This window comes from Triturus cristatus, chromosome 11 (genome assembly GCF_964204655.1).
Source record: "Triturus cristatus chromosome 11, aTriCri1.1, whole genome shotgun sequence".
Lineage (NCBI taxonomy): Eukaryota > Metazoa > Chordata > Amphibia > Caudata > Salamandridae > Triturus > Triturus cristatus.
Window position 1 is genome coordinate 296077016 of NC_140594.1, and position 15810 is coordinate 296092825.

The 15810-nt window shown below is 43.9% G+C and overlaps 1 protein-coding gene across 2 annotated transcripts in view; it reads left to right on the forward strand.

The window, feature by feature from the left end:
- The window catches only part of DTX1 (deltex E3 ubiquitin ligase 1), a 313999-nt gene that overhangs the window by 258714 nt on the left and 39475 nt on the right, over positions 1 to 15810 (forward strand). For both annotated transcript variants that reach the window (XM_085636106.1, XM_085636107.1), the window contains exons 6-7: positions 1590 to 1651; positions 2632 to 2790. In XM_085636106.1, coding sequence (XP_085492232.1) covers positions 1590 to 1651; positions 2632 to 2790 — 221 coding nt within the window. The remainder of the gene's footprint in view (positions 1 to 1589; positions 1652 to 2631; positions 2791 to 15810) is intronic.

The following is a 15810-nucleotide window of genomic DNA, read 5'->3' on the forward strand; positions in this document are numbered from 1 at the left end:
TGTGGTAGCCTCCTCGACTGCTGTGTATGCTTCGATGTCTGTTTCTTGGAGGGTGGAGGGGTATTTTCTTGGGGCTACCACGCCAGTCCAAAAGGTCATATCTAATAGACACATCAATGATTGGAATTGGTACACTGATTATTTCCTAACATTTTCTTTCAATTATTATTTTTATTACCTCTATTATATGGTACTTGGTAACGGTAAAGGACATTATGTCCCCTAGAGACACTGTTGACTTCTGATATGTTTGATACAGGACTAGAATAAACGTTACCCTAACAGGATACACGCTGTATTCCAATGTAACTACATGATAGTGTTTTCAATTTGACAAAAATAACAAAAAGGTTTATAGTGGGAAGAAGGACAGTTCATCAGTGGCCCGCACTTTCATCACTTATGAATGCCATGCCGGCCCTTAGGTTGAGGTGGTCTGCTCAGCAATTTCTTTTGCTTTGTAGCAGCAAAACAAAATACAACTGACACTCAGGGAGTTTTCTCCTTTCTTGTCATGGACATTTGAACATTTTCCATCCTGGGACCTCATTCCCCCATTTTCACATGGGTCACCAAGTCGAGGCTGTCTGGAAATGGAGCTGGCTCAGGTTTCAGTGATGCGGTCCCATCGCCCCTTCCCGCCTGCCTTTAAAAGGGGTGGGTGAACCACAAGCTGGGTGGGTGATACTTTCACCCTTTCTGGCGGTTGCCCCATATCCTCCAAAGCCAAAATAGCTATATTGGTTTTATTGCCAAATTGAGCTTTATAAGGTTTGTCAATCTTCAAATATTAAACTGCTCTCAGCACTGGTGTTCAATGGTCAAATGATCATTTCTGATGAGGGCACATGAATATGCTTAGGATTCATGGTTACAGGATTGATGGATTATATAAGTACACATGATGCTGAGCAGGTAGTATATTTGTGTTTTATATTATAGTTGTGCATTATCGGAACAGGGAGATAGATGGTATGCGCAATCCTTCTTGAAGCTGATCATAGACTTTAGTAGGTAGAATCTAAACACCCACCTGTAGTGACAATGCGACATTACCAGTCAGACAATGGATCAAGTAATAAGTCAGCTTTAAACTTCCTTCTGAACCAGCTGTAATCTCCTTCTGCTCTAATGGAGTCCAGAAGGGCTTTCCAAATGGCGGTTCCTAAATATTGAGAGTCTTTGGGGATCTGGGTTCATCTACGGGCATCGCCTGGAAAATACATCCACTCCTGGTTCGATAGAGTTACTGGACCTTTGTTACAGGTGGTTTTGTGCTAGATACTGAAGATCTGATGATGAAAAATTGATCCAGTGGAATTGAACTCATTTAAACGTGTGTTGAGTGATGATTCTTGTAGAGGTTGGAGCCTTCAGTTATTCCATTGGAGCTGCTGCACCAGTAGAGCCCAGTGCTTTCAAGCAAGGATCTATTTTCAAAGGGTCAATTCATTGTTAGTTTCATTCAAACATTGATACACTCATGCATGCGTTTTTTTTATGGAAGATGATGTAGGTTGGTGGCACAGGGGGTGTGATTTACTGTTCCTCCGGCAGCACAAGCCTTGACTTCTGATTTCTGCTTTCAGGTAAGAATCCGGAGGATGTTGTGCGGAGATACATACAAAAGATGAAGAATCCTCCAGATGAGGTAAGTACTGACCCAGCAGCCATCCACAGCCAGCATAATCATGAATGCTAGAACAGGACATACTGTGTGGTGGAGGGAGTGATGGATCTGACGATCGGAGGACTAGGGGAAACATGAAATTGAACTCTAAGGCCATCAGAAATTGGACCAAAGTGTGGTGGTTTAACATGGACATGGGTTGCGGTGAATGATACTCTGACCCTGGAAGAGGGCTAGGAGGACAGGGAAATCTGACATAGATAAAGGTCACTTGAAGAACAAATCTGATACGGACAATGAGGCTGGGGTAGGGTAAGATTACATACTCTGTTCTGATCGTGAACCCCTGACATCGGCAGAGGACAATGCGTGGAATCCCGACATGGCAAGGGTTGTTCGAAGTATTGATTGAGCATTTAAAATTGATGGAGTTTCGGTGGGGCAAGTATCTAAAGTGTACGGACATAAAATTGTGGGGTACGTCTGGCAAGGTGAGGTGAAGTTAAACTATGAGCAGTGTGTGGTTTGAGAGCAGAGAACAGTGGGTAATGAAAAGTGTGATACAGACGGACAAAGAAAGAGAATTTGGGTACGGGTAGAAGCAGTAGACATTTTTACTGACAAAAGAAATGGAGGCCACATCTGGGCTGCCTGGGCTGGGCTGGACTGGGCTCAAGTAAGGGCCAGAAGATAGAAATTGGCAGATTTCAGAAGGTGATTGGAGCCATATGTGGGCAGAGGTCCAGAGGGGGGGTGAAAGGCCCTCATAGATGTCAGGAGAGAAAGGTTGTAGTTCTGTCTTGAAACAGTTCAGCTGCCAGGGTCGGCGGGGGCAGTGCGCTGGATGGAGGGGGAAATATCTGATTGTCTGACATGTACAAGCCCGGTGGAAAGTGGAAGTCTGGCACAGGCAGAGCTCAGAGTCTGACATAGGGTAACTGGAAACTAATGTGGGACTGAGATGAACTTGCATCTTTCTCTTTCCCTCTTTTTCCGGTCAGGACTGCACAATCTGCATGGAGAGACTAGTGACAGCGTCTGGCTATGAGGGTGTCCTCAGCCTCAAGGGCATCAAACCAGAGCTTGTGGGCAAGTTGGGCAAATGTGGGCACTTGTACCATCTCCTCTGCCTGGTAGCCATGTACACTAACGGGAACAAGGTAAGTTTCAGACCAGGAGATCACTTATTTACCATCTCTGATTAATATTTGCGCCACCCTGTAGCACATGACCTGTATTTGTAAAGTTCATGTTCACCAAGACAAGAAGGGTCCTTGACACTGACTGAAATAACAGCTGTTTATTGTTAACCAACTCAACTGTACTTATTTTACCAATTTCAAAAGGGATGAAAGGCTGAGCGGGTCTGCTGGGAGTCGAACTTGGGACCATGAGTACATGCTGTCACTTGACCTAATCAATGCCAGACTAGAACACCAACACCACCGCATATGCCAGACTAGAACACCAACATCACCACACTACCTTTTTCCCCATGCGGAAGGCCGGGCATGAATATCAGTTTCTGCAACCTTTCAGAGGCCACAAACCTCTGGAAATATGACTTCACATGACTGGCTTTAATGGATCCACCTCTGCCAGTGGCAGCGAAGGAACAGACATAATATGTGAAACAAAAACACTAAGGCACAAATGCCAAAAACGAAAAGTTGGAATACTTTTAGTTTTTTATTATTTTATGTCGAAAAGTAGCTTAAGTCATCTTCTTCATCAGAATTACCAACATTTAACACAGCATTATGCTTAGGTTCTGAGCTTAGGTTTAGCATCAGTCATAGGGAACAAATCTGGATTGGTTTTAGAATTCGCAATATATTTAGGTGCAGGGCTGCAGTTACACGTAGCACATTGTTACTGTTATGCTCACGGCACGGGTGATGTTTAGGGTTAAGGGTTGAATTTGGGGCGTGGTTTATTGTTAGCATTAGTTTTAGGATCAGCGCACAGGTGGGCTTTGCTTTTGGGTTAGCATGTGTATTAAGGCTCAGGCTAGGCAAAGGAACAGTGTTGGGTGTAAACTAAGTTTTATGGGCTGTTTGTGGGCCTGTTTTATGGTCTACTGGCCCTCTTTTTACTGTTGAATTCCTTGATATCAAAACAAACATTGCCTTCAGCAAGCACAAATCCATGCAGTTTTCCATACTTTGCAAAACAAGCATGTCTTTCCTAGTTTAAAACTGCCCGAATTTGCAAACATGGGCACCTTTTTATCTTACTAATTCCCTAATCCAGGGCACTTTTATTGTGGGGTCTGGGCCTATTTTCTGCCCCAGTCAGACCCTGCAAATATGCTCACTCTTAAACGTGTTTGGGGCAAATATCGGATGTCAGCTTAGAATCAAGGGTCAATATGCCAGCAATTTACACTTAATTGCAAAACTTCGTTAAGGATTTATTGGTCACCGCACAAATTGTTGAGGATTGATTGGTCACCGTACAAATTGTTGAGGATTAATTGGTCACCACACAAATTAGATTGTTGGGCATGCCAATCAAGGTGCTAATATTTGTATGTTGTAGGAAACTTTCTTGCTTGGATGAACTAGCTGAAAGGATTCACTTAACAACCCCCCTTCATTTTGTTTATCGACATCAGTGATCCTTTTTAACAATGGCTCGGCTTGGCCCGTCCCTGGTAGAGCTCAATAGATGGGTTGGATTTTTAGGAGCCTAAGAGTTGCACAATATTTCTTAAGAGCTGAAGTGTTCCCGCCCGCTCCCCTATTAACCCTTTCGTTGCCACGCCTTTTCCCCCTCCTGTGTCCGGCGCTTCCCACGCGGGTGGGTGTCATGACGAGATAGTCTCGTCATGGGCACAGCGCGACTGTGCTCCATCACGAGACCATCTCGTCATGGGCACAGAAGAGGTTAAGAGCCGATGTGTATGTGGCCGCACAGAGACACTCTGGTGAGTTTGCCGGGTGTGCGTCAAGACCCCTGGTTGTTTGGGGCCACAAGTAAGGATTAAGTACTCAACTGAGGAGCTACTTGGACTATCAAAGCCCACTGACAAAGCATGCAAACATAATATAAATGTAGATAGCGAGGCATTAAAATGTGGGCACTGTAATATGACCAGAATTGGTAAAACACATAAGCATAATGAGGGCAAGCTGCGCTTAGCCTTACTAAACTGCAGGTCCTTGGCCAAACACAAATATGAGGTTCATGACCTACTGAGGGTGAGATCATTGGACGCCCTATTCCTGACCGAGACCTGACTTAATGAGAATTCCACTCCAGATGTACGGGACGCGATCTCTAGCGATTATATGCTAGTTAGGCAAGATCTAGAAGGCCAAATAGGCGGCGGAATTGCTACAATAAAGTGCGAGATTAAACAAGCCGACCTAGAAAAATGTGAGTTGTTCCTATTTACCCTATCAATGGCAGAAGATAATACCATATCTGGCTTTCCAATCTACCACCCACCAAGTTCAGTATCACAATTCATGACAAGCCTGAAGGAGAAAGTAGTACCCCCAGCTCTCCGATATAAAAATGTTCTGGTGCTAGGTGATCTGAACATACACTTCGACAACAAGCAGAATCAAGAGGCTCGCACATTATGTGAGGACCTACTGACACTGAATTTAGTACAAAGAGTTGAGACACAAACACACCAAGGGGATCACACTCTAGATCCAATCTTCTCAAACTTTGAGGAGACAGAGGTGGGACCACCATGGCCAATCCCTTGGTCAGATCACTATCTAGTCCCTTTTACAGTGCCTGCCTATAGAAAGAGGTTAGAACAACCAATTAAGGAAATTACAACAAGGAAGTGGAACAACTTTAATTCCACCTCTTTCACCCAGGCACTGATGGATACAAATCTTATACTTATCGAAGACGTTAACCTAGCCAATAATCAATTGGAAGTCTGGATTACAGAGGCATTAGATGAGACAGCACCCTGGAGCACCAGGACCCCTAAGAGACAAAATGCAATGGCACCTTGGTTTAATCATGAACCGATGATGGCCAAAAAAAAGTGTAAAAAGCTCAAGCGAGTATGGAGAAAGGAATATTGTAGTAGGGCCAAAGAAAATTACAAAAAGGAACTAAAACAATATAATTCATTGATTAAGAAATCCAGATGTAAATTTTATAAGAAAGAATTGAAAAGGCCAGTAACTCCTCCAAAGAAATGTTCGCCATATTGAAGTCCCTCAAAACATATGAAAATAGAAGTGATACAACTGCCTCGGTAGAGAGCTGCAATAAATTGGCAGAATTTTTCGCTGATAAAGTGACATAAATCTATGACACCTTTCCGTTAGAAGCGCGACAGGGAACTAGCCTGACTTGTGGAAGTCAGACAAATTTTGCAGGTGTGACTCTGGATGAATTTAAGATCTAGAATTTGGAAGAACTTACAGCCACAGCAAAAGGGATAAAATCCAGCTCCCCTTTAGACCCTGCACGACCAGAGATAATAATGGAGTGGGCGACCTTGATTATGCCATGTTATTTCAAGTTCCTTTCAGAATGGTGTGGTCCCTAGTAAATGGAAACAGGCTATTGTTAGGCCACTCAAAAAGAAACCAGCATTAGAGCAAACAATATTAGAAAATGTACACCCTATTTCACTACTACCGTTTGTGGCCAAGATTGCAGAGAAAGTAACCAACAAACAACTGGTAGACCACATCAATAGGAATGATCTATTACATCCCTCTCAATCAGGCTTTAGAATAGCCCACTCCACAGAGTCAGCACTACTCCTGGCCACAGAAACACTGAGAAAATATGCAGACGAAGGACAGACGGCCGCACTGATCTTGCTAGAACTCAGTGTGGCGTTTGATACCGTATCCCACAAGCTGTGGCATTAGGCAAAGTGCTCTGAGTTGGATGACATCGTTCCTCTCCGCACGGAGCTTTCAAGTCACACAACAGTCACACTTATCTGAGAGTATTCCCCTACCCCAGGGGGTTTCACAGGGATCAATTCTGAGCCCCACTCTATTCAACCTTTATGTGGGGCCGCTGGCAAAGCAAGTGGAGAAACATAAGGTGTCAATCGTTTCCTACGTGGACGACACACAGCTAATTGTGATGCTATCTCAAGACGAGAACCAGGCAGCAATCCGTTTTTCCAAATGTTTAGAATGGTTGTAGGCAAGGCGCCATCTATATGGTCGTCCGCGTGGTGGCCTGAATCATTATGACAACTACCTACCCCTAAAAAAGAAGTGAAAAACCTAGGAGTCTGGTTTGATTCCGAGTTGACGTTTGATAGTCAGATTCGGAAGGTAGCAGGAAAATGCTACGGCGCCATGAAAATCCTGAGGAAAGCCTTGGATCTCCTACCACCTAACGCCAGGAAAACTATATTACTGCGGTAATAACCTCTCAATTAGGCTACAGGAATGTGCTATACCTTGGTGCTACAAAAAAAGGACTATCCAAACTACAGAGGGTGCAGAATGCGGCGGCGCGATAGGTACTTGGCCTCCCGAGAAGAGCTAACACGAAGAAAGCCCTGACAGTACTGCATTGGATGCCAGTGGGAAAGAGAGTTATGTTTAAGGCAATGTGCCATTGCCACCGCATTCTATTAAAGAATGGGCCAAGGTATCTCCAACCGCTAATAACCCAATACACCCCAGGACGGTGTTTAAGATCTATGGGGAAGGCACTAGTGACTGTACCGAGAATACTTAGAGCAAGAATTGTATCTCGCAGCAAAAACGTGGTACACCTTACCGATGGCTCTAAGAATAGAGACATGCAAAAATAGATTTCGTAAACAGCTAAAGATCTGGTTGTTCGCTAAATCAGATTAAAGGTAACTCTCAGATAGTTTGTACAATGCGCTACAGCATGTAAATACAGTTGCATCCTTTTCAGAGGCTTTGTCTCAGCGGGGGGGACACCGATGGTGTAACCATGCACTCTACAAATGGATAAAATAAAAATAAAATATCCTCCTCCTTCACCATAGTATGCTGGAAAAGGAACCGCTGGCCCTCACTGAATGAACTATGTACAAAATAGAACATGACAACCTCTCCTTTCAAAGAATATAGGGTGACTTTAAGGAACTCTATGGCTAGAAACTGGCTATAGATCGATATCTTGCCACTTGGTAGCAGTTCCAGATTACCAAATAGGCAAAGTAGGCACCGGCCTATGGGGCTCACTCCTTTTAGGGACCCTGCGACAACGGATCAAAATAATATTGATTTGATCTTGAACAAAAATTACAATCAAGCTTTCTTACATTGTTTCCCATTATTTTTTGTTTAATAACATTAATAATTGTTAATGTTAAGCTTTTTTGTAATAAATACGTTTAATAATATTGTTGGTTGATAATATAAAAAATGTATTAGGAGGTCATTTGCGAGGGGGGTGAAATTTAGACTGCCTAGGGGCCTACAAAAGAGTTTAATCCGGCACTGCTTGGTAGTAAAATGGATATAGCATTTGGTTTTCAATCACTTCTTTACGTAGATCGTTATTTTCTTCTACAGCTGTAAACCAGCTGTAAATTTAAAGTCAATATATTTGTCATGTTTCCATCCTTTTGTTGAGACCTTTATTAATATTTGAAGAACACTGTAATTTGAGCTTTTCAAATTAAATGATAGATCGTGCTATTTTTTTATTTATTATTTGCTATATGGAAATTTGGAGTCTTCTATACTTTAATATGCACATTTTGATCCATATAAAATTCTTCAATTAAATATAAAAAAATGGAAGGAATCAACAATAGTTAGTGCCAGTGTTCTACGCATTCTAATTTATCTGATAACATCTCAGCATTGAAATTAGGGTGTCAATACGAAACATAGAAGGACACATTAATAATTTAAGAGAAAACTTTTCAACCAAATAGCCCTCTACCTTGTGGGTGAGCCTTTACTCACCCAGAGGTGACCACAAGTCCTCTCTACTTAACAAATTAGCCTGCTCTAAAGGGAGTTTTTAAAGTTTATTTTTAGGTCGACGCCTACCAGCTGTCTGGAGGTAAGGGCATATTGGGGATATGCCAAAAGCTTTCCTGGGAATGCATTCCACCCATTGCTTACCATTGGCTTGTTGTTTTGTAACTCACATTTGCTTGCTTTCTATTTGCTGGCTTGATTTGGTTTAGGCTGTCCAGCATGTCTATGCCCCTCCCGTTGAGTATAGCCTGTTTACCACCTCCCTGACTTGATTGTACTCTTCCACAATTGAAAGGTTTTCCTGCCTCCTATCTTTCTGCTTGACTGATTTTTCTCATCTCTGCCAGCGCATTAATCTCCTATGCCTGTAACAAACGAATGGTCTATCTACGAGCTTGGTTATTAAGGTCTGCACTCTTTACTAATGGCATAACTTAGACAATACTCGCAATTGGAGCTGGAAGTAGGGAAGTTTGGGGTGCTCAAGCACCCTCCCCCCCTCCCTCCTCCCAAATGACCATTCTGAGGTTCAGAAGTAAATGAGCAACAAACAGGCATTTACATTTTGTTGTTATCTTGTTACATTTGCTGTGCAAGTACAAGAAGTCAAATGTTAGACTCCGTTTATCAGGGAGTTTGGTATTTACTTTTTTTTCTCTGACTACAAAGTGGGAGGATATATGTGGCAATCTTGCTGGCGAAGTGAAAGGAAAGGCTTTAGGATGTTGTTTTTCTGTAGCACATGACAAAACTTAGATGCCAGTAAATGAACAGTACGTATATTTCAGAACATATCAGAATTATGAAAGCATAATTGAATCACATTTTTTGTAACTCTGAAGTGCTGTGGAAACAATTTTTTTAATACGATTAAAACAAAGCAATACAGTAGGTGATGCCGATTTCCATACATTATCACATTATCGTTTGTGTGCTAAATAGCTTTGTAGATAAAACTGTATGTCTGCAGATGTAAGGGTCATTTTAATTGAAAATGTGTTGTCTGCAATGGCAGTGTGCTATCACACCATGCATACTCCACTCTATACCACTTCACTATACAACGCACTACTCTACTCAATGCTTCTCCACTATGCCACTGTAGGCTCCACTCCACTTTAGACCATTTCAATATATGCCACTCTTCTTCACTCTACATGACTCCACTCTCCTCCACGACACTCCATGACAGTCTACAACACTCCACTCTATGCAGCTCTAGTCTGCGCCACTCTACTCTATTCCACACCACTCCAATTAATGCCACTTCCCTCTATGCATTACACTTTATGCCATTACACTTCATGCCACTCCACTCTAAGCCACTCTACTCCACTCTTTGACACTGCACTTTACTCCACTCTATGATAGTTCACTCTGACACTCTAGTCCACTACTATATTCTACTCTGCTCCACAACTCTCTATTCCACTCTGCTCCACTATACTCTATGATACTATACGATATCTACTCCACTCTATGACATCTACTCCACTCTATGCCAATCCACTCTACATCACTCTATGCTACTACACTCTACTCCACTCCACGACACTTTACTACACTCTAAGCCACTCTATGTCCACTCTAAACACTGTACTCCACTCTATGACACTCCAATCTACAACACTCTGTGCCACACCATGACACTCTATGCCACTCCACAAAACTCTGCGACTCTCCATTCCACTCTACAACACTCCATTCCACTCTGTGACACTCCACTCTACGCCACACCATGACAATCCACGAGACTCCACTCTACGATACTCTGCTCCTCTCTATGCCGCTGTACTCCACTCTACACAACTCTGCTCCTCTGTACTCCACTATATGACACTCTTGTCAACTCTGCAACACTTTACAACACTCAGCTCTATGATACTCCACTCTACGACACTCCACTCTACAACATTCCACTTTACAACACTCTACTCCATTCTAGGCCACTCCATGCCACTCTGCTCCACTCTTCGCCATTCTACTCTACGCTACTACATTCTACACCACTCCACTCTACCCCACTCTACTCCACTCCACCCTATGCCACTATGTTCCACTCCACGACACTGCTCCACTCTACACCACTCCACTCTTTGCCATTCAATTCTACAACACTCCATGCCACTCTAATCTACCCCACTCCACTCTACGACACTCTACACCACTCCATTCTACACCAGCTATGCCACTGTACTACACTCTTAAACACTCCACTCCACTCTAAGCTACTCCAGTTTACTCCACTCCATGCCACTTTACTTTACTCTGTGCCACTCCACTTTATGCTACTCCAGTCCACACTACTCCACTCTACCCAACTCCACTTTGTGACACTCTGTTCCACCTGACACCACTCAATGCCACTTAATGACACTCTGCGCCACTTCACTTTACACAACTCCTTGCCACTCTACTCCACTCCAAGACACTCTACTTCATTCCACAACACTCTAATCAACTCTATGACACTCTATTCCACTCTGATACTCCATGAGTCTCTGCTTTACTCCACTCCACCCTACACCACTCAAAGCCACTCCACTCTGACACTGTTCTACACTACTCAACTTCCCTCTGTGCCACTCCACTCTATGATACCCTATGCCATTCCACTCTACGATACTCCACAATACCCCACACCAATCCACTCTGACACTATAATTCAATCTAGGCTACTCCACTCTACGACATTCCATGCCACTCCACTGTAGATCACTCCATAACACTCTACTACACTCCAAGACACTCTACTCTACTCCACTCCACAACACTATACCCCACTCCTCTCTACGCCATTTTTTTCCAGTGTGTCACTCTGCACCACTCCACTATACTATACTCTAAGCCACTTTACTGTACACAACTCTACTTTATGGCACTCGAGTCTACGGCAGTCCATGACACTCTACTCTAGAACACTCTACGACATTCGAGTCTCCAACACTCTACTCCACTCTATGCAACCTCAAGCCACACCACTCTACACCACTCCGCTCTTTTCCACTCGAGTCTACGGCACTCTACTCCACTCAACTCTACGACAGGCCACTCCACTCCACTCTACGCCACTCCACTCTAAGCCACTCTGCTCCATGACACTCTACTCCACAACACTCCACACAATGCCACTCTACGCCACTCCACTCTTAGCCACTCTGCTCCATGACACTCTACTCCACTCTACTCCACTCTACTCCACCCTGTGACACTCTACTCCACTCAGTGCTACTCCACTCTACACCACTCCACTTCATTCCTCTAACTTTTGGCCATGCTGAACAGCAGCCCTGCTGGTGTACAACATGGCTAAAATACGGGGAACAACCTTTACAACGCAGTCATTACATCGCACTACCTTTACAATGCAGTCATTACAACACAACATCCTTTACATCGCATGCCATTACAACGCAGGCAATACATTGCATGTCACTACAACGCGTCATTACAACGCATGTCCCTACAACGCATAAAATTACAAAGCATAGTTTTTACCCTTACACTATCCAACACTTACCCTGCTGTTGCACTCAGTGGAGTGGGAATAGTAATTTTTACCCCTACACTATCCAACACTTTCCCAACTGTTGCACTCACTGGAGTGGGAATAGTAATTTTTACCCCTACACTATCCAACACTTACCTTAAATGCAATGTAATGGTATGCGTTGTATGCGTTGTAATGGTGTAATACGATGTAATGGAATGCATTGTAAGTGTAGTTTCTAAAAATGCGTTGTGATGGCATGCGATGTAAAATCATGCGTCGTAAAGGCATGCGTTGTTTCTGTTTGCGTTGTAACGTCATACATTCCTAAAATACATTGGCAAAGCCAATAGCTTTCGCATAGGTGTGACCTATTGACTTTGCCAGTGCTTGTTTTTGTGCAGTCCTTTTTAGTGTGTTCAGTGCTCTTAAAATGCTTGTCATTACATCTGCCCTGTTGATTGAAGTTCTTGACCTGCTCGTTATGTCTGTAGCTGGCCTCGATAAAGAGAGGTCTCATCAGATTGGATTTTTTATAGAGCAGCACCAGCTAGCAGAGAGCTTGAGATTGATTTGCCACCACTCCCAGCTCCCGAAGCCACAATGAGGAGGTTTGCCTGGATGTGCCTCGATGAGACGTTTTGTCCCCTAGGAGAGGTGTGTTCAATCGCTGTGCTGTTATCGGCCTTGGTGATGCCGGAGATTGAAAAGATTGCAGGGAGGGCTTTACAGGACAGAACTGGGCAGATTAGATTTGTAGTACTCTGTGGTCCCATCTCAGATTATATCACTTTCCAAGGGCTTGTTGAATATTCTGGGTTTAATGTCTTAAAACCTTAGTTCTGCAGTAGATCCTGGGCTCTGGCTAAGGGTCACCACCCCTGCCTGCATTTTTCAGTTTCTGTGCATTTTTCACCCTGCCAGCTCATTTGTGCTCTTAGGATCCAGTGGGGGCTTTTAATAGCTGTTTATGGAGATTTCGAGCTGGAGCCACCACTCTCTCTCACTATCATTGATACACTACTGCTCCTAGTATCGTAGTGCAGGAAGGTGCAGAGCCACAGAGATCAAAGATCGACGCCCCATTCCTGCTGCTCAGAGGATACCACTGCACCTATTTTGCTTTTGAAAACATTGAAACATTACATCAAGATTTGTTCAGAGCATAAATCTCCCTAGACCCACCATTTCCATATCCACCTGATAGACATTGATGGACTGCTGTGCGCAGTTATCAATGCCTGCAAATGTGATGTTCAATAACGTATAATTTGTGGCTGCTCATTTGTGTGAACATATAGATTGCGTGGACATCTCACTGCACGCCTCCCAAAATACCCAAGCTTTTTCTTGTTGCGATTCTACCTATGCCTCAGTTCAAAATAATCACCTGCTTGAGGGTTCCTACCTCTAGGCTAAAAATATTATATTATACACAAAGAGGTTCAGCACTATTCAGCGGGTTGTAACAGTCAATAAGAGTATTCAAAAGACAGTACTGGTATTGACTGTTACAACCCGCTGAATAATGCTGAGCCTCTTTGTGTATAATGTTGCCATAGGATTTGTTTCCTAGTTAAAGAGCATAGAGGGGAGTGCTCCTTGGTTCTTTGCATTATATGTTATGTTAAGACACTTTTCATTGTCAGGTGCGGTATTTTATAGCCTCTACCCTCAATTCTATTGCATTCAAAATATTATATGTAAGTGACGACATATTGTGGTTGAGAGCGTTGCAGCAGAGCCCGTCAGTCGCACTGGTGGAAGTTTGGCAGTTGGTGGCCTTAGGCCGGCGCAGGAAATGCGTGGTTGGTGAGACCTCTCCCTGTAGCACTAGAGCCCTGCTTCTGGAAGACGGGACAGGGGATCCTTTTGGGACCCCGTGGCTTGGGTGCCAGGACAACTGGCCCGTGTGGGACTTCTTGCTGCTTTTTTGCAGCGGCTGGGCTGGAGGAGACAGGAGGCAGAGGTGAGTGTGGCCCTTGGAACAGGGTAGACTGTGCCGCATGGCCCATTGTGGCCATTTCCTGCACTGTTTCTCTTAAGAACGGCTTGAGGAGAAAAAATGGCTAGCTGGACTGATTCCCCCATTACAGGTAATGAATCTCCCACTGCCTGGGACTTCCTGGAGTGTAGACCGGGCGCTCCCTCTGCTCATTGTAAAATGGCGGCCCTGCTTTCACATGAAAGCCCATTGAAGTCCCTCTTCCTGAGGATTTCACAAGATCACATGCACGATTAGAAGGGCAGAGGAGTGAGGCACATGACTGCCTGTTTTCAGTGGCTAATACCAATTAGGATTTTGCCTGGAAGCAGCTTGCTGTACTTTTCCAGTGGGAGTGAGGGCGCTCCTAGGTGCAACCTGTAGGGGCCTGTCCCGACACTGTGTTTGCTTTTGGCCTCCGCTCTTAATAGGAAAACACCTGTTGTAAATTCAAAATGGGGAGAGCAGGTGCCAAACAACTTAAGCTTACGTTTGACAGCATTAAGAAATCTACTAAATCACAGGATCGGGACACTGAGATGGATAACAATCCCACCGCCACCCAGCTGAGTGTGATGATATTGATTTTAGATCTATTTTGTTGAATATGAGCCTGGTCACAATGTACACTAAGTATGATTCTCTGACTAAGTGATTGGATGACGAAAGATCGCCTCGATGAGCAACACACAAGACTGGATCTTGTTGAACGGCCAATATTCGATGTCAAGCATGATACCACGACATCAACTAAGACCCAAAAGGAGCTGCACGCAGAAAGAGGGTGAGATTGAAGGCTGAAGATCTGGAGGCCTGCTCTAGTAGAAACAATTTTCAAATCGTGAGAGGACCTGAAAGAATTAGCAAGCAGCATGTAGAGGGCTATGCTGAAAAACTACAAATAGATATCTTGAGCCATGGCAACCGTTTCTCGTTATTTGTAGTTGAGAGGGCCCATAGGTCTCTGGCACCTAGACTGGTCCTGGACGGCCCTTTGAGACATCTTATTGCTGGACTGCTAAGCTATACAGACTGTGACAAGATCCCACAGTTGACAAGAGATAAAAAAGAAATTCAGTATAATGGGAACAACATTTTGTTCAACCCAGATTTCACCCAGATGATGCAGGTTTCAAGAAGGAAAGTTCAGGGCCTGTTGGAGATAAAGGAGTAGGAAGGAACTGCTTATAGTACTTGGTGCTTTTAATGTTTTTGTCAAGACCTTTTGGTGACAGTTAGTGGCCTTGCGGCTGGACAACACAACGACCGAAGCCTCTGTGAACCACCTGGGTGGACACTCTGGCAGAGAGTGGAGTCCAATGGAATGAGGAGTATCTGCTTGCATTATCAGCAGTCCACATTAGGAGGGTGGATAATTTGAGATCATATTCCCTGAGATGAGTCTTCCTCTCTTCTCAGGAGTTTTGTCTGTCTCAGATGATTTTTCTACAGATATACAGGAGATTAGACAACCCTATAGCAGTTTTTCACCTGGAAGGAGAATGCGCAGATTTGTCTTTGGCTCAGGGGCTTTCTCTTTGTTTTTTCTTCCTACCAGGTCATCTAGCCCATCTAATGAGGGTCCATCAGATGAATGTTCTTGCTGTACCATTTTGACCTCATAGATCCTGGGTCCCAATCCTCCGTCAGCTGTTCTTAGCTTGCTTCATCCCAGGAGTGGGTATTGTCAGTGTACCCTTCCCTTCTTCGCTCTCCTTTCCTGTTGCAGTTACCACTTCTGGGAATGCTCTTGGAGTGTAGTAGTTGAAAGATTAGGTTTGCAGAA